General features: G+C 46.0%; 1 protein-coding gene across 1 annotated transcript in view; it reads right to left on the reverse strand.

Annotated features, from left to right (window-relative positions):
* Positions 1-20,080, reverse strand: part of tarbp1 (TAR (HIV-1) RNA binding protein 1) — a 57,049-nt gene that overhangs the window by 3,863 nt on the left and 33,106 nt on the right. The window contains exons 19-29 of the mRNA XM_037532967.1: positions 19,944-20,015; positions 19,577-19,697; positions 19,374-19,484; positions 19,136-19,288; positions 14,336-14,422; positions 12,710-12,930; positions 11,969-12,050; positions 8,927-9,092; positions 7,096-7,275; positions 5,148-5,272; positions 4,383-4,519 (exon numbers count right to left, since the gene is read on the reverse strand). Of these exons, the coding sequence (XP_037388864.1) occupies positions 4,383-4,519; positions 5,148-5,272; positions 7,096-7,275; positions 8,927-9,092; positions 11,969-12,050; positions 12,710-12,930; positions 14,336-14,422; positions 19,136-19,288; positions 19,374-19,484; positions 19,577-19,697; positions 19,944-20,015 (1,455 nt within the window). The remainder of the gene's footprint in view (positions 1-4,382; positions 4,520-5,147; positions 5,273-7,095; positions 7,276-8,926; positions 9,093-11,968; positions 12,051-12,709; positions 12,931-14,335; positions 14,423-19,135; positions 19,289-19,373; positions 19,485-19,576; positions 19,698-19,943; positions 20,016-20,080) is intronic.

Raw genomic sequence — 20,080 nt, forward strand, 5'->3', positions numbered from 1 at the left:
GGGAAAGCTTTGTCCTAAAGTCATAAAAACAGTTATCATAATATTAATATATAATCATAATATATTCATTATATACAATATATCCAATTATATACATAATTCATCATAATATAATAAATAACTGAACTCCAGGAGTGACGAACAACACCTTGTTTCTGATATTTACGGTGTGTGAACATGGCTTACGGTCTCCTGTTCCTCCAGCAGGGAGCGCTATTAGCAAACAAGCTGCCGTGAATCTGCACCAGAAGGAGCTCCTGAATGTACAGGTCTGCAGCAACATCCTCTGAAACAGCAGGTGAAGCAGTTTTCTAGAGATTAAAGGTTCATCCGTGTTTTATATGTGATTTTTTTTAAAGCAGGTGAAAACAGACCAGACAGCAGGTCAAAGCTGCAGTGTGACGTCCTAACCAAGCGAAGACGTTGGCCAGGCTGAGTAGCGTGTAAACACGGTTACATTAGTAAAATATATCCTCCACAATATGCTCCACCTCCACCCATTTCGCCCCGCCCACTCAGGATGCAGGACTGCTTTTTCAACCAGTCACAGCAGAGCTCATTTACGTATATCAGTCTCAGCCTGTTTAAAGGCCTTTTTACCCACAAACCACCTCTGCGTGCAGCAGGACGGAGACAGATGTCCTTTTCCAAACTGATACACAGACAACCTGATCAATAAAGGATCTGTTGCCCACAACAGCTCTCTGATCCTGGACCGGGCAGAGGTCAGGCTGGGGTCTGTGTCTGATGAACATGAATTAAAGAATCCACTTTTTTCAAAGTTTTAATTCTGTTTTCTGTTTCATTTTTATTGGTTTTCATGTCTTATTTCAGGTAATTTAATCTGAAAAAAATCTCAAACCAGTAAAAAGCAACAGGTTCTGTGTTCTAGACGCGTAACATATCAAAAATAATTAGCAACATTTAAAAATCGTGATTATCGCAGCTTTGACATTTTCTATTCTAGTTTATCTGCTGTTTAATATGAACTGAAAATCCTTAATGAAACTCACATATTAAATAACGTCTGCTGCTGATTCACAGTGAGCTGCGTACTAACAGCGCTCCCTGCTGGATCAAAGGCCTCATTATTACTCAGTGTTTTAAAGGTAAGAGCGATTAAACAAAATGATTTATTCCCCTTTTCTGTAAGCGAGGGTCAGAGGAACTTTCTCTCCAGGTTAGAGTTCATTTAGCTGCTCTACGCTAACTTTCAGTCTTTTTAGCTGTTTCTTACTGCAGTGAGTCACTTTGAGAGGAGCTGAAGATCAAAAGCACCTCAGCATTTATGTACAATTCCATTCCCATAAAAACTGAATTAAGTGTGAAACCAACTGGTGCTCGACCCGCACACTCGGGTGAGACCTCCATTTTCCCACTGGTTTTTAAAGCTGTTTAATGGTAAATTAGCTCTAACTCTCTCACGGTTCTTTTACCAGAACAGAGATGATATCTGACCCAGGTCTAGTACCTAGAACAGAGGGTACAGGGCAGTACGTACTTCAGGCCTTACAGGGCGAGTCGCAGCAGCGCACACACACCATATTTTAATCTTGCGTAGTGCAGCTTTAACCTTAACCATAAATGAAATTACAGGGATATAAAAAAGGAAATGTCTCAGACCAAGGCAGAGGCGAGTAAACTTTAGGTTAGGGAGTCATTACAGTGATGATATCAGGATGTTCTTCCTGCTCCTGTGTGGTGGTCAGTCATAAGTCTGGACATGCAGCTGACAGTGATGAGCTAACATGATATAATAATCCGTAATCCTGAATAACGTACAGCTGCGTCTCCTACACGGGGGCTTCTGTGATTCAGTGAAATGGATTCGGGTGCCAGATATCATCATGTTGTAAACGGGCTCAGCCAATTAGACACAACACAGAAAGCAAATGCTGGATGGGGAGCAGCTTTTCTCCAAATTCACAGCAGCACTTCCGTTTAATGAGTTTCTCTGGCCTGTTTGTAATGTGATCCGCTCAGTTCCTGATAAAAACAAGAGGGGAACCAAAACCGGACACAGAGTTTTTACACTGTACATTAACAACACTGCAGGGAACCGACACAAGCACCATCGTTATATAATCAAACATGCAGCAAAGGGGAGGAAGAGTGCTAAAGCTAACCGCCCTCCGAGTCCTTCTGGTGGGACATCCAGCCGCGCCGAGTCTGACTGGAGTGGAAAAGCGTCCAGGAAGACTTTTTATTGCTCCTGTCTGTCAAAGAGGACGTTTAACTCGGTGATCATGCTCCTCCTCCACCGTCCAACTCCTCAAACATCAGGAATCATTTTCAGTCGTTCAGATTCTAATCATCTAATTAACACTAATTATGTTCCTGCGTGGTACTGTTTCATGTTTATATAACATTTCCGGTGATTAGAATTGAGACTAAGACTTTATTAGACTGAACGGTGGGTAATATTGCTAACGGCTAATTTTGGAAGGTAAAAATTGATTATAAAGCTGAAGGAGTTGATTCGAGTCGAGTCGAGTTGAGTCGAGTCGACTGATCGGTCTCATTAGTTGTGCAGAGTCGCTTTCACTGCATTTTAATTTCAAACGTCCACCTGCAAACAACAAAACACATTCCCCTAATTTAATAATAATACTGATCATTTTTATTTATACAGCACGTTTCTCGCCTGCGTGACTGTCTAATGAGGTGAACTGAGCTCCACAGTTCAGAAGCATCTCAGTGGAATGAAACGCTCCAGTCAGGAGATTCTAAGAGGGCCTGTTTTGGAATCAGCACACTGGGCTGTAATCCGGCTCTAATCCGGCTCTAATCAGAGCTGAGCTCCATTTCGGCTTTTTCAGTGTGAAATAAACGCTTTAACTTTTCATTCAGCAAAAAAGACCCAGTTTTATGGTAACCCAGCGGGTCTTAACGACACCCTGAGATCTGACCACTACACGGTGATTCAGCAGGTTAGTCAGCTTCCAGTGACATTCACAGTCAGCTGATAAGCTAATAGTGAACACAGTATCTGAGCTCAGGGGCTGCTCCTTCCAACACCGTATTGATGAATAATGGGGCGCAAGGTGCTTTGCTCGCGCTGTACACAGCCTGAATCAGGGAGCGACGGCGCTGCACGACGCCTTCAATCTGCTGGGCTTTGTGAACAACTGACCTGTGAGACGCGACAGAGGCAGAGAAACGAGAGACTCACAGACCTTTAATTCAGTGTTTTCACTCCTGGTTAGGAGCCACTGCTCTGCATAGTTCAGCGTTTCTCTGCTGTTCACACCTCGTTTAGCTCCAGAAGGGATTAATCAGCAGATAATATCAGGAATTTTAACCGGGAAGCCGGGCTGGGGTTTCAGGACTGGAGCTGAACTCTGAACTAAAGTGAGTGAACTAACTTTACCCACCCTGACGTGATGAGCCGGTGGGCTTCTGTGCTGTTAAACGCTGAGTATGAGAGGGGCAACCGAATGAGGATCACAGTGCGTTTCATCGACTCTGTCAAGGTCACGTTTTCCTCATCCAAAGTAAGGGGAGTCATTTTATCCATCTTTCACCTCGAGTTACGTTCGTGCGAAGCAGCAAAGCCAGAAATTCAGTCCCAAAAAAGGCGGCTGCAACAGAATAAGCACGTGACTGAAAGCCTCGGATGAGCTCTAGGGTCTTATCAAATCAGAGGTGGTCCAACTGGTTTCACAGCTCACGCTCTACACGCGCTGCCTGGACTGCCACGGAACAAGAGAGTAAAGCTGCTGCCACTTAATCAGCATGGAAGGCCAGAGAGAGTGTGTGTGTGTGTGTGTGTGTGTGTGTGTGTGATGTTTCTGCTGATAAGTGCTCAGGCATGCTGGGACAGGCCTGCTCTGACTCCAGCAGCGTGCAGAGGTGAAGAAATCACCCAGGGAGAGCAACGTCAATTAGCCTGATAGCACTCTGCCGCGCTGCCACCTCCCGCAGAGATGCAGGCTGGAGCTCGGCCTCAGGGAGAGAGGGGGTGTGTGTGTGTGTGTGTGTGTGTGTGTGTGTGTGTGTGTGTGTGTGTGTGTGTGTGTGTGTGTTGCAGCCTGCATGTCATCACACATTGACTCAAAACAAGCACCTAAGCCAGCGGTCGCCACCATGCGGCTCTTTCCCTGCCCTGTCTTGGCTCCGCAGCTGAATCAGATCAGCAGGTAATAATAAAATAATCCTCCTCTACAGTAAAATAAAGCTCTGCTGATCCTTCAACACAGTTTAACAGTAAATGGTCTTAAACGCTGGAGTTAATGTAGAACTGCTGATTCACCCTTTAACCCTGAAGATCAGCGCAGACTCGTTTCAGAGTCTATGACCTAAACGACTGAAGCAGCACGTCAGAGAGAGCAGATCTCAGCAGTGGACTGCAGTGTGAACGCAGCCTGAGCAGGTGGTCTTACCCCAGCAGCAGGAGGGTCTTCTCTGGAAACCTGTAGTCCTGTAAACTTTGACTGTTGGCCGTCTGTTCAACCCCCACGATACAGTAACCATCTCTCTTCTTCAGCTGCAGGAAATCTGTGAGCTCAGTGGGCTTCACCTGAAACGGAGACCACCGACATTCAGCGGAGAGGAACGTGATGAGATACGCCTCTACCGTCCCATGCGGGCTGAGCTCAGAGTCTCTGAGACGAACTGAATAACTGAATAACACTCAAAGCACACAAAGCACACCTGCTCTCACGTAAACACAACAGATCCGTCTTACACGATCCGGAAATACATATACTTACATTTCCACGCTGTCGCGCTGTAACGGACGCCGATTACTGCCATATCAACGAAAGTGTATGTGCAATTAATGTCTGACTAGTGTACCACTGGAATTTCCCTTCAGGATTAATAAAGATCCCGTTTCTCATGATAATGCTTTTCTTTAATTATCTGTAAACTTAAAACTTAAGTTAATTATTAAGACCAGCTCAGTGCCTGAAGCTGACAGAGAGGAATCTATCACGGAGTGTGAGACTGAGGAGTGAGGAACGAGGAGTGAGGAGTGTTTTCACTGCGGTGTGATCTGAGATGATCACATAAATCCAGTTTTGGAGCAGAAGCAGACAAATGACAGGGAGTAGAGCAGGACAGAGCTTCAGGACACACACACACACTCTCTCACACACACACACACACACAGCCTCTCTCTCTCTCTCTCTCTCTCTCTCACACACCTCCTGCAGTGGCAGCCACAGCTCAGACGAGACGCTCAGGGCCTGGAACTGTCTGTCACTGACGTGACGCAGGCTGTCCAGAACCAAAGCACTGGCTCCAAAAATCTCACACGTCCTACACAGACCTGCAACACAAACACAAACACACACACACCACAAGATCAGACATTGGCGGCACTTGTTTACAGCTTTTGAACAGACACCAAAAACTAAATAAAACTAAATGAGTGATCCTTCTCAGTGAGTTGAGTCAGTCAATGAATCTGTAAGTGAGTGAGTGAATGAATCAGTCAGTCTATGAGTGACTTAGTCAGTAAATCAATCAGTGAGTCAGTTAGTCGGTGAGTGAGTCAGTCAGCGAGTGAATCAGTCAGTCTGCGAGTGAGTTAGACCGTGAGTGAGTGAATCAGTCAGTCAGTGAGTTAGTCAGTGAGTGAATGAATCAGTCAGTCAGTGAGTCAGTCAGTCAGTGAATGAATCAGTCAGTCAGTGAGCGAGTCAGTCAGCGAGTGAATGTCAGTCTGCGAGTGAGTTATAGTGAGTGAGTGAATCAGTCAGTCAGTGAGTCAGTCAGTCAGTCAGTGAATGAATCAGTCAGTCAGTGAGTCAGTTAGTCAGTGAGCGAGTCAGTCAGCGAGTGAATGTCAGTCTGCGAGTGAGTTAGACCGTGAGTGAGTGAATCAGTCAGTCAGTGAGTTATAGTGAGTGAGTGAATCAGTCATATTTAACATACTGAACTAATTATACTGACTGTCATTAAGAAGCAGAAATGCCGACTATTCAAAACAATCCAATAAAAAAGCACTTAAAGGACAGTGGCAGAGTCTCGGTGTCCTGAGCTCCTCTGCACGGTAAACTCAGCAGCTCTGAGATGTGCAGATGCGAGTGAGTCACATTCCAGTTCGGTACGACTCTTAAAGCTGGAGATTCCGCTCTGTAGCAGTAACATCCAGTCAATAATTCTGCACGTTCGTTCATTAAGCTGTTTAAATCTGAGTCTCTGAACTCCGACATTACAGCAGCTGCATCGCTGGGCAAACACTGACTGACGGTCACTCAGCGTCCGTAACCTGCCGCGGTGTTTTGGTGTCAATATAAAAGCTCTATGCAGGACAATAAGCTCCCTCAATCTGTCTTATCATCTGGAGTCAATATTTACTCGTGAAATGGGTTCTTGCAAAATGAAAAACCAGGAAAAAAAGAGACGGACACAACGGGAGACGCTGGAAGTGTAAATGAAATGAAAACACTTTATGGTGCGTCTCTTGATCCTGACTCACTGAGAGCCGAGGACATGGAGATAAGCCGTCCCGTTGCTGCGTTTCCGCGGGGAGAACATCACGGCAGAGCTTAGCAACAGAAACAGCCCGACGCGCTTTTACATCTGTCGGAGTGAAAGAGGACAGACTGGGACACACACTCTCATCACACACAGAGACCCCTATTCACCCCCCGGCCCAACACCACCATCTCCATTCACACTGTGATCGGTGTGATAAGAGCTTTTCCCTGCAGTAAAACCTCTCGGCACCCGAAGGCTGATCGGTCACTGACCGAGGCACACTGAGCATCTCTGTGATGTGTAACAGCAAGCGGTCAGTAAGAGCTCCATAGATAAATATGAGGGGCTATTATTAGCATAACAATTTGAGTGAAGGTAGAGTTCTATAAATATCAGAATTTCAGAATTTGGTGGTGCGTCCCTTTTCTGCTGTAATGACGGCATGCTCTCGAGCTGCACAGTTTAATGTTCCAGTCCACCTTAAATGGCAGCGCCAGACTGCTGCACTGCTTAAGGTGGAATGGAATTTTTGAATAAGACGCTGGCGAATCAGAAGCCCGGCCTTCTCTGAGTCTCAGACTTAGCAGAACCACTCGGACCTTAAATGACACAGAGTTCTGCTCCTAACGCTACACGCGCTTTGTTTGTGTGACAGACCCCCCTTACCGCCCAGGTTGGTGGGCTTGTCGATGAGCGAGGCTACGACCAGCAGCGCGTTGGTGAGTTTGCCCAGGCGCGCCGCCCTCTGCGGAGCCATCAGCTGCGGCTCCTGCTCCTGCACACTCAGCCTCCAGGGGGCGATCTTCTTCTGCACTTCTGCCCAGCGCTCCTCCTGCTCCAGCTCAGCTACAGGAGGCACCCACACACACACACACACACACCACACAGTCATACACACACCCACCGCATGCAGGCACACAGTCATACACATACACACACACACACACACCGCACGCAGGCACACAGTCATACACGCACACCGCACGTAGACACACAGTCGTACACACACACACCGCACGCAGGCACACAGTCATACACGCACACCGCACGTAGACACACAGTCGTACACACACACACCGCACGCAGACACACAGTCATACACACACACACACACACACACACACCGCACGCAGGCACACAGTCATACACACACACACCGCACGTAGACACACAGTCATACACACACACACCGCACGCAGACACACAGTCATACACACACACACACCGCACGCAGGCACACAGTCATACACACACACACACACACACACACCGCACGCAGGCACACAGTCATACACACACACACACACACCGCACGCAGGCACACAGTCATACACACACACACACACCGCACGCAGACACACAGTCATACACACACACACACACACACACACCGCACGCAGACACACAGTCATACACACACACACACACACACACACCGCACGCAGGCACACAGTCACACAGTCATACACACACACACACACACACACACACCGCACGCAGACACACAGTCATACACACACACACACACACATACCGCACGCAGGCACACAGTCATACACACACACCGCACGCAGACACACAGTCATACACACACACACCGCACGCAGGCACACACACACAAACACACCGCACGCAGGCACACACAGACACACACACACCGGACGCAGGCACACAGTCATACACACACACACCGCACGCAGGCGCACACACACACCGCACACAGGCACACACAGACAGACACACCGCACGCAGACACACACACACCGCACGCAGGCACACACCGACACACCGCACACAGGCACACACACACACCGCACACAGGCACACACACACACACACCGTACACAGGCACACACACACACCGCACGCAGGCACACACACACACCGCACGCAGGCACACACCGACACACCGCACGCAGGCACACACACACACCGCACACAGGCACACACACACACCGCACACAGGCACACACACACACACACCGTACACAGGCACACACACACCCCGCACACAGGCACACACAGACACACACCGCACGCAGGCACACACAGACACACACCGCATGCAGGCACACACAGACACACACCGCACGCAGACACACACACCACAAGCAGACACACACACATACACACACCGCATACAGGCACACACAGACACACCGCACGCAGGCACACACAGACACACACACACAAATAACAATACTGCTTTTAAAATGGAAAAAAAGTCCTCACAACAAAAAAAACAGTAAAGCTGTGTCCCAATTCAGGAGCTGCGTCCTTCAGAGGCTGCATCTGAAGGCCGACTGCATCACAGAGACGCCAAAGGCTCCTTCAAATGCAGCCGAGAGTTTGGGGTAGTTTGGCCTGATGTGACCAGGTCTGAACGGGGTCACTGTGTGAACAAAGCTGGTCATTTCTCTGAAAGTGGACGATCCTACTGACTCTGACCACAGATGACATCCTGGTGGTGCTCTCCGCCACCCCCTGCTGGTGTTACCTCTGTCCTGCTGGACCCAGTCTCCAGGCTGCAGCTCTCTCAGCTCCCTGCTAGGGTTCCTCAGGGGGAAAGAGGAGTGAAAGTCCACCAGCTTCTCAAACTTCCACACTGGAACCCACTCATCGTCCGCCAGCTCTGACAGGCTGGGGAACGTGTGGAATATGGTCTTGGAAAGAAGAAAGGAGTGTTTTAATAATTAAAAATTACAGTTTGGTGGCTGGTAGAAAAAGCATAACAGAAGCCTCTGGTATGAGAGATGAGTGTGTGTGTGTGTGTGTGTGTGAGCGTGAGTGTGTGTGTGAGTGTGCGTGAGAGTGTGTGTGTGCACGTGAGTGTGTGAGTGTGAGTGTGTGAGCGTGAGAGTGCGTGAGAGTGAGTGTGTGACCGTGCGAGTGTGTGTGTGACTGTGTGTGTGTGTGTGTGCGTGACTGTGTGTGTGTGTGAGCGTGAGAGTGCGAGTGTGTGTGTGCGCGTGAGAGTGTGTGTGTGTGAGTGTGAGTGTGTGTGTGAGCGTGAGAGTGTGTGAGCGTGAGAGTGCGTGAGAGTGAGTGTGTGTGTGAGCATGAGAGTGTGTGCGTGTGTGTGTGTGTGAGCGCGAGTGTGTGTGTGTGCGTGAGTGAGTGTGTGACCGTGCGAGTGTGTGTGCGAGTGTGTGTGAGCGTGAGAGTGCGAGTGTGTGTGTGTGTGCGTGAGTGAGTGTGTGACCGTGCGAGTGTGTGTGTGAGTGTGAGAGTGCGAGTGTGTGTGAGTGTGTGTGTGTGTGTTAAAGTTGAATCATTAAATTAGTAGCACAATTCCTAACAATCACTGTTTAAACAGCTTTTTTTGAACAGCTGTTTTATTTGGGGGATTTGTAAAAATGTCAGTGAGATGGAAACAAAAGCCGTTCACTGTACAGAAAACTCACCAGCCCAGATTTCTCCACTGTGGTGCTGATGGGAACCAGACGCCGTGATGAATAATAAGTATGTTTCACTATAACAGAGAACCGCTCTGTTTACATCTTAATCACGTAATCACGTAGAAATTTTTAAAACTTTGTATTTTCCTAGTTCGACCCTTCGAATAATTCCAGAAGTTCAGGCTGAAGCCCAGCCGCTCTGCTATAACAGAAGCTGTAATTGTATGAACACAGGCACTTTCAGCAGACCACACTGTCCTTTTATGGATAAATCAATGAGCAGCAAACTAACAAAAGCAGAGCAGAGTGGACGTCGCAGTTTACCTCAAGTTCACCTCAAATTCTCCTCAAGAGCCTCCACTGTAAAAAAACCCACTGATGAAGCTGTTGTCTGATGTGAGAGTGACCGTATACACACACTGTCACGGTTGGCTCCTCCCAGTCCTGTCCATGTGCTCATGTTTTGGTTTTGTAACTCCGCCCCTGATTGTATTCACCTGTCCCTCATTGTTACGTGTATTTAAGCCCTGTGTTTGCCCTTTGCGTTTGCCAGTCTTTGTATCTTTGTATCATTGTATCGTTGTACCTGGTCTTTGTTTGTGTTGGTTCTGGTTGTTTTCGTCATGTCTTACCCTCGATCTGTCCGTGTCGGCTCATTGACCCTGGACTGTTCTGACTACGACCCTGGATTTGCCCGTAATAAATCTCGCTTATCTCCGCGTATGCGTCCGCCTCCTCGCTCCCCCTTACAGAAAGACTGTCCTTCATGGGCGTGGTCAAAAACTAAACGAAGTTGGCAAAGGAAGTCAGAATAGGAAAGAGTTTGGAGAAACGACCAACTTGCAGTTGCCCAGTCTAATGCTTTACCCACACTTTGGTTGAGGCCGGCCAGCGTCTGCTGGTGCTGCCCTAAAACCTGGTCGTGGTTGGTTAGGCCAGAGAGTAAGGCCTCAGTATCAGCTGTCTCCATTAAGGCTGAGTATTCTGTCACGACTGCCCGTAACAGGAGAGACACACGCAGAGGGTGGTCGGACTGAAGAAAGGTCGGTACACGGGAGAGCAAAAACCAGGTAAAGGGGCGAGGCTAAAGGGTAGAGACAAGTACAAACAAAACAGCAACAGAAAGGCAATCAATGGGCAAGGCAAAAAAGGAGAAAACGAAGTACAGGCGAAGGACAGAAATAACAAAGGGAAAGAACAAGGAAAACGCGTCATAACAGAGCTAGAGGCTGGATAATACTCAGCACCAAACACAGGAAACAACAGGGCTTAAATACACAGGTTCACAGGTGTAGACAATCTCACTGATTAGAAACAAGGCGAGCCGGAGCGCCGGAGTGTCACATGCTCAGCAGAGTCACTGTAGTCCATAGGTAGAGCATGCTGGGAATTGGAGTCCATGGAGGTAACAGAGTCCAAGGCAGGCAGACTGACAGCGTCAGAGCTGACACACACACATACACACACGCCAAATCTACTGTTTAATTTTACCCCAGTATGTTGGAGGGTCCACATCTCATTTCCCCTCAAGTAGGTTTATATACCAAAATAATGAATATTTATTGCTTTAGTATATAAACATAGACCGAGGAGTGAACAGCACTTTCTGAAACCAACAAGGTTCACATAAAACTTTCATTACATTCACATTCAAACATTCAAACGCACCGAATAGACAGGTGTGTATTACAGTGTGCAGTAGTGAGTCTCTGGAGAGGACGTTTAACTTATTTACAACATCATCATCAACCAGGGATGCCCAAACTTTTGCATATGACTGTTTATAATATGCACCAGTCTACAATATGCCTCCGTCTGTCTGACTGGATCTCAGTAGAATTGAAATTCATCTACATGATGAATAAAGGACCTCGTTCTCCAGCAGCTCTGATGAAGACACTGACTCTCCAGTGTCCTCCTCTGTGGGGGTTTGTTCTGAGGTAAGAACAGAATCTACACATTCAAGAGCCCAGAGGTGAGAACAGTTCTGTGCTTTAAGAACACGTCATGAATCTGAGTGTGAAACCGTGAATGAGAGTGAAAGAGAGGAGACAGAGAGTGAGACAGAGTGAGACAGGGAGTGAGAGAGAATGAGACAGAGAATGAGACAGACAGTGGGACGGAGAGTGAGACAGCCTCACCTCAGCGCTGTAATCTCTGAGAGGATGGAAGGCGCTGAAGAAGAAGTGCTCCTGGATTCTGGTCCAGTTCTTCATGGCGTTGCTGCAGATAATGAAACACGGACATAGAGACGCATCACTTCATAAGACAGAGGTAATAAGACCGTCGTATGCTTTAATGAACTGAGGACACAAGTCCACGTTGACTTGTTAAGAGCACAACACTGCTACACCTTACAGGGCAAGTCCACAAACTTTTCAAAATTCCCCCATTATTAACTGGTTAAGATGTAAAGAGTGGTGCAGAGTGGTTCTAGGTTCTAGATAAACTTACTGAGTCAGAACTGCTCACAGTGGTGGTGATAGGAACCAGACGTCCATCTCACAAAGCTCCTCACAAAGTTTTAAAAAGATTACAGCTTAAAACAAACTCCATCTCTGGCTGAGAGTTACATACACAGCAAAACAGTAACTCATTATTCCAGATTTTCCACTGTTTTCCATCATCAACATTCCATATAAACTCAGAAGACTCGTGTAGGTTCTCTGGTGGTTCTGGATGGTAAATAAAGTGTCTATATCTGTGTTGTAGTCATGGCGACGCCTGGTTCCCATCACCACCACTGTAAAGACGTCTGACTCAGTTTCAGATAAAACTCATCTGATCGTCATCTCTGCAGAAATTCTGAAGAATCGCTGGACTTCCCCTTTAGAGAGCTCATAGTGGATGGTGAATTGACCGTTCTCTTCAGTTTCTCTCACCCTGTGTTTTGCATGGCCTCAGCTTGACGTAGGCAGGCCTGGACCACAGTCGCCAGCCCTCCGAGAGCAGACGGACCCCCCTGTTGATATTCAGCCAGGGCCTGCAGCCCCTCCATCTCCCACACCCTCTTCAGAGCCAGCAGGGCGTAGAGCCGCACACTGAAGTTATGACTGAAGCACCACAGCAGGATCACCTCCACAGCCCTCCGCCACTGCGCCACCTGGAGCACACACACAGGTATGGTTAAAAAAAAAATATATATATATATAAGCCCAAAAACCTCAGGCAGTGAATTCATAACCATTTCATCTAATAACTTTACATGGACATCTGGTTCCTATCATCACCACTGTGAACAGTTCTGACTCTAGAACAGAGCGTTTCACACCGAACCGCTCTGAATGACCCTGTTTACATCATTAGCTTTTAATTATGTGGAAATTTGGGGGGTGTTCCCTTTAAGGGCAGATCAGTTGCTGGATTAAACTAAATTATTCTGTCATTTGGTCTGATGACATGTCGATTTTCACAGTTAAAATGTTGAGAAAAATACCACAGAATTTTAGATACGACTGGAAACGGCGATGAACTGCTCCACACAGTAAAGCCCTCTCATTCTTCCCCGTTTCTGAGCTCTTCTGTCCTTCATCTGTGTTTCTTATATTTCACAGTTACAAACAGCCTTTCAGTGAGGACCTCTCACTGGACGCCAGAGGAGCTTCAAGAACAGACACACAGAATCTTTAAGTAATTAAACAGACACAAACACCGAGAGGTCCGCAGGTCCAGAAGTGCTGATGTGAGCAGTTTCAGTGACCTGTTCTCATCAACCTGAGTCAATAGCAGTTCCTGGTGAAGAGACGGAGGCAGCTGGACTCTCACTGCAGACGTGCTGTCCACTAAATTAGGAGCATGATCAATGGGACAAAGCCTTCGAGTAACTAGGGAGGCTCTTAAATCGTACTGCTTATTTATTCTATATAAAGCCTGGAGCTGCTTTCCCACTATATGGTACCGGCTTGGCTCGACTCACCTTTGTGGTTCCACATCAGTCGTTTACAAGTTTGCTCGTGTCATGAAACACGTCGACAAGCGTGCTGTGAAGGTCAGACTGTGACAGATCCCTGTTCTTTACATTAAACAGGGTGGTCACTCACACCTGACTGCAAACCCCTGACCTGCATTTCACCTTCAGATTATCTGCTAATCCTACAGGTTCACACACATTTGCCACTCACTGATCTGAAATACTGGACCATCCTCAATAAATGAAAGACCAGGTCTCATTTGTTCAATTCGGTTCTCTTTATTTACTGATAGGACTTGTGTGAAGAGCTGAAATCTAGAAAAAGTCTAAAGGGTTCACAAACTTTAACACTGCAAGAAGATTTTGTAAAGGATGAAACAAAGATGCTCCAAAGTCACACAGGCACATCTTCACATTAACGTCCACTCCCAGTTGAGAACGATTCCTCCCTCTGCTGCAAACATACTGCTTAGATTCTTCAGCACAGTTTAATCACTGATTCCTGTCTCGCTGTTCAGGTTAGCTGAGAGCAGCTCTAACAGACAGAGGAGCAGCAGGTGATACAGAGGATGAAGGTAGAATATCAGAAAACTCGTACCTTATCGTCCAGTTGAGGGAGAAGGACGTCCAGGTGGACTAAGACAGACAGGAACGTGCAGATGCTCGTCTTCGTCTTCTCCTGTTCCTGCAGAGCCACAGAAAACAGGCATTTACCTGCAGAACAGCAGCATTAACTGCTCAAAGCTGTGTTTCTGGCCATGGACTGAAACGGTCACTGAAACAGTCTGGACTCACACACCTGGTCCAGTTTGGTGGAGTTCTGATTGAGCGGGAACGTTCAGTCATTAGTGTTAATAAAACAGTCATAACGAAGGTTCAGAGTCGCTCAGAGTGAAAGGAGTTTATGGAATTTGAGGATTTAACTACTTGTGCGAGGAAAATTAGTCGACGCCCAGATGTTCTTTCTGCTCGCTCACAGTAAAAGTCCTGTTCCTGCAGCAACTGACCGCCAGCCAATCACAACAATCATACGATGATTTAGTGACCCTTATTAGTCCCACTTCGCATTTAACCCGTCTGGGCAGTGAAACACCACATACACTAGGGGGCGGTGAGCACACTTGCCCGGAGCGGTGGGCAGCCCTATCCACGGCCCTCGGCAAGCAATTGGGAGTTAGGTGTCTTGCTCAAGGACACTTCAGTCATGGACTGACAGCCAAGGGGATCGAACCATTGACCTTCCGGTCACAGGGCCAGCTCCCTAACCTCCAGCCCACGACTGCCCCATACGCCTCGTATGTCGGGACAACTGTCAAAACTGAATCAAACTCTCGCGTGAGCAGAAGCTCAACAGCGAGCAGAAAGAACAGCTGAGTGTCGACTCATTTTCCTCACTCATTACATCAGAACGGCAAGTAGATTCTGGGTCTTTTTTTGAGGCGCTGTTGTTAATCTCTAGTGAACCAGCAACTGAAATAATTTCTTCATGAAAATTCTGTTTTATCTAAATATCAGTCTGGTTTCAGAGAAGGTCCCAGCACTATCTCTGCTACGACACTGGTTTTAAACAATCTTTATTCAGACATAGACAAGAGGAAACATTGTGCAGCTGTTTTTATTGACTTAACAAAAGCATTCGACACAGTTGATCACACTCTTCTTTTACGGAACTTAGAAAAGATTGGCTTTGATGCAGCTGCGCTGGACTGGACCCAAAACTACCTCACTGACAGAAATCAATGCATGGCATTGAATAATTATACATCAGAGTTGGTATCTGTATCTAAAGGTGTACCACAAGGTTCAATTTTGGGTCCAGTCTTATTTAATATCTACTTAAATGATATTGCTGCCTCTGCTTCAACCTCAGACTGCAAAATTCACCTTTATGCAGATGACATGATTATATATTGCTCAGCTGATTCTATTCATGCTGCAACAAGAAAATTACAGAGCTCATTTAATGCTCTGCAGGTGGCGCTATATAAGCACAAACTAGCTTTAAATGCCATGAAAACTAAGTTCATGCTGTTTTCCAGATCTTTTAATACTGATTTTAGTGCTGTAAATATTACTACCCTGGCAGGATCCACTATTGAGAGAGTCACGGAATATAAATACCTTGGCATATGGCTGGATGATAAACTCAGTTTTAAACCACACATTAATAAACTAGTCAGTAAATGCGACAGAAGCTGGGTTATTTTTATAGACAGTCCTGTTTCCCCACGCACGCCAGAAAAAGACTAGTTGAAGCAGCTTTACTATCAGTGCTGGACTTTGGTGACAATATATAATCACGTCACTTACCTCTTTATAACCCTGCCATGGTCACTTTACTTGAATTGCACTACTCCACCTGCACTGTTGTATATAGTACTGTTGTACATGCCTTTTGTATTTTTATTTTTATTCATTCTATCTATATTTGCATAGAGTATTTATTTATGTGGACTTAATTTTGCTTTGCCTATTACTACTTGTTTTTATGTTGCACCTTCATGCCGAAGCAAATTCCTAGTCTGTGAATCCTGTTCATTGACAATGGCAATAAAACTTCTTCTGATTCTGATTCTTCTGATTATCTATTGTGACGACCCCATGTGCTCCCTTCAGGTACTAGTTTGCCAGTGCACGGGCGGAGCTAGGCCTGATTAGTCTAATTAGATCATTGAGGGCACCTGGTAAGAGGTATAGCTTAAAAGGTGGTGGATCTGTCCCTCCCAGAGGCACCTTCTTTCTTTGTGTAGGCACGGTTTATTTTCTTTTTTCAGGCTCTTTGATTTATCCGTCTTTCTCCCCCCCTTCTCGCTTTCTTCTTTTCTTTTGCCTCTACATATATCATCTACTGACACAAACATACGTCCACTCATTCACGACTAACACTGCATTCATACCCTAGACATTTTTGGATAAAAGTATTCTTTGGTTTAAACTCAACCTTTCGTGTTGTGTCCCTCTTCTTACGTTGCGGGGTGTGGACGAGCCCATGCCGTAACATAATTGGGATCTCGTCCAGGATCTCTACATAGGTGGTGACATGGGACCATAGACTCACGTGCATCCAGGTGAGCTTAATTCTGTTGGCTGTGCAGCTACGGTTAGTCTCTGGTCAGGATTCAGGCAGAGTGCTTCAGCTGGGGTTTCCCTTCCATCGGAGCACTGTTTGTTTTTTTACTTTCTTATTTTAGTTTGTTGTTTTGAGGGGTAATCCTGGTCCGGAGATTTGTACTCCTGTCGGGGGCACGCTTCGTGCAGGTTACTGCAACGTGTTCAGCGTTAACCAGCCGCCCCGAGGCCAGCAAGCCCTGGAAGACTAGCTAGGCTAGTTGTTCAGGACGCCGGAGAACTGCGGGGAATTTTCAATGGCTGCCAACCAAGGCTTCGACTGGATGTACGTGACGTATTTGGGATCCACCTTTGAGTAGGAGAGTGGAGTGTTTTGTGTAGTTGGTGATGTTTAGCGTTCACTGTAGTAGCAGCTTTTCGCTTCGTTTGTTAATAACGCATTGATCTTTTTTTTCTTAATTGTTAAAAAAAAATGCCGTAACACTATAAATATGCTCCTCCAGCTCTCTCAAATTACTGGACCCAGTGTATCGCTCTGCCCTGAGGGTCATCACTGGAGATCCGTACAGAACTCACCACTGTGAGCTGTATGAGAAAGTTGGGTGGCCCTCTTTAACGGGACGAAGGGAAACACACGGGTTGATTTTTATTTATAAGACACTCTCCGGTCATTCGCCTGAATACATCACTTCACTGATGAATACAAATAACAGTAATTATCAGACTCGCTCTAGTAACTGGATCAGCTGCCAGGTACCAAGAGTTTTTACTGAACTGGGAGAATCTGCTTTTAGTCACAGCACCAGCTGGAATTCACTACAGGACACACTAAACCTCGGCTCACTGCCGTCACTCAGTCATTTTAATATCTAACCACCTACAGACGGCCTGCACCTGTTTTACTTAATCATATTTATTCGTAACTTTTATTTTTGTGTTAGTTCTCCGTAGTTCTTTATCTCTTTTTATTTATTTCCTCTCATTTTATTTTAAATAATTTTTTATCATTACTTTTTTAATTTGTGATATTGTATTATTACCTTACTAATTTCTTATCTACTTTTGATCTTAATTTTTTATCATTTAAATCTCAAGTTCTATTTTTATCTTTTATTTATATTTATATTTATATAAATATATCTATTTATATACTTTTATTCACTGTTATTTTAAATTTTCTTTTAATTTAAAATGATTAAATGTAGTTATTATTTTCTTTGTCATGTCAATCCCTGTTTTTATAAATGCTCGGCTACACTGAAAATGAGGGTTGCCCTCAATGTACTTCCGAGTCAAAATAAAGGTTGATTGATTGATTGCTTGATTGAAGATGTGTCTACGGTGTCTGTAAGTTTAAGGGGAACTCCACCACATTTGAACATTTCTGATTATCTCAGTGTGTGAGGTGTAATCAGAGGTTCAGAGGTTTTGGTGTGAACTGGTTCAGACGTCTTTACAGTGGTGGTGATGGGAACCAGGCGTCGCCATGACTACAACACAGATATAGACACTTTATTTACCATCCAGAACCACCAGAGAACCTATACAAGTCTTCTGAGTTTATATGGAATGTTGATGATGGAAAACAGTGGAAAATCTGGAATAATGAGTTTTCTTTGGGGACTATTTTGCCGCACAGCGCCCTGCATGTCTCCCTCCACCATGAATGGAGTTGAAGTTCTCTAAACTCTCATAAAACAGCGTCTCAGTCATCAGGCAGTGAATTCAGAACCAGTTCATGTAGGAACTTTGTGAGGAGCTTTTAGAGGGACGTCTGGTTCCCATCACCACCACTGTGAACAGTTCTGACTCTGTACTTTTATCTAGAACAGAGAACCGCTCTGCTTACATCTTAATCAGTTAATAATGCAGAATTTAGAAAAAACTGGTGGAGTTCCCCTTTAAACTGATGCCTTCCTTCTGTGAGGAGCTGCAGACCTTTAAAAACTCAGACAATCCGCTTTAAGAGCTGCTTTATGGCGTGGGTCACTGTAGTCCAGCTCTGATATTTAGCCTTTATAAAAGCGCACAGATGATTCTCCTGTACTGAATGTACATAAACAGTATTGTACTCTGTTAAATGTGACACGGCGTGTTTATACACTGTGTTACTACAGAGCTGAATTACATCTTGATCCACTGTAAACAAACACCACTGACATGCTGTGTCACAAAGGAATCAATCAACCAATTAATCAATCAACCAACCAATCAACCAACCAACCAACCAACCAACCATCACAGGGCTGTTACCATGGCAACTCGGGCACAGGCCTACCGGTGTGTATTTTGCTTTGATCTGTTGGCGATTTGAGAGGAAGGTGCTCACCGTACTGAAGCAGTCCCACAGGTGCCGAATGTGGGAGGGGTTCTGGTGGAGGATCAGGATCAGAGCCCACTCAATCAGGTACTTGACGGATGCCTGATTGCTGCAGAAACCGGCCTCACACACTGGAACCAGCACACAGCGCACCACAAACTCCTGGGAAGACGGGACAGAGCTGTGTTACCAAGGAGCAGCATGAGAGCGAGTGAAGGGGGTTTGTGTGGGTGTTCATGTTCCTCACCGGCCTCAGTCTCGGCAGCAGCAGCAGCAGCGACTGCCACACCCTGTTCTTCACACGGTGATGCATGGAGTTGCTATAGTAACGCACTTTTGACTTTGATATCTCCTCATCCTGGGAAACCACGGGTAAAACGCAAATTCAGCTGAGCTTTTATTCCCACAAATTAAACACACAAAATAACAGAAACGTACAAAAACACAAACCTTTCTCAGTAAGCGCTGCACCAGCTCCTCCATCAGGCGGCGCTGCAGGCCATCGGAGGGTTCTAGACGACTTAAGAAGGCCAGAGCACACAAGCGTGGAAACTGGTCATCCCTGTTCTCACTGAGGGGGAAGCGGCAGAAATGGAGGATGATATTTATCATTCTGACAAACACTGATGAATAAAAATGGGACAGTATTTTTTTAATTGTAGCACTTTTTTTCCTCTGTTCTAACTGATCGGACGTCTGAATGATATTTTGACGTGAACGTTTCCTGAAGTATGACAATATTATATTTTTTCCATATCACCCAGCTCTATGTGATTCAGTTTTTATTTGGCAGTCATGGTTTCTTTGAGGTTCTCACCTGCTGACCACTGCATTGGCTGCACAGCTCTCGCCGAGCTGCTCCACGTAGGTCTGAACCTCCTGAATGAGCCTGCAAAAAGGAGAAGAAGCTGCTGAGTAACACAGCAAACACACTTCATGATGCTGCCAATTTAT

This window comes from Pygocentrus nattereri, chromosome 22 (genome assembly GCF_015220715.1).
Source record: "Pygocentrus nattereri isolate fPygNat1 chromosome 22, fPygNat1.pri, whole genome shotgun sequence".
NCBI classification, from domain to species: domain Eukaryota; kingdom Metazoa; phylum Chordata; class Actinopteri; order Characiformes; family Serrasalmidae; genus Pygocentrus; species Pygocentrus nattereri.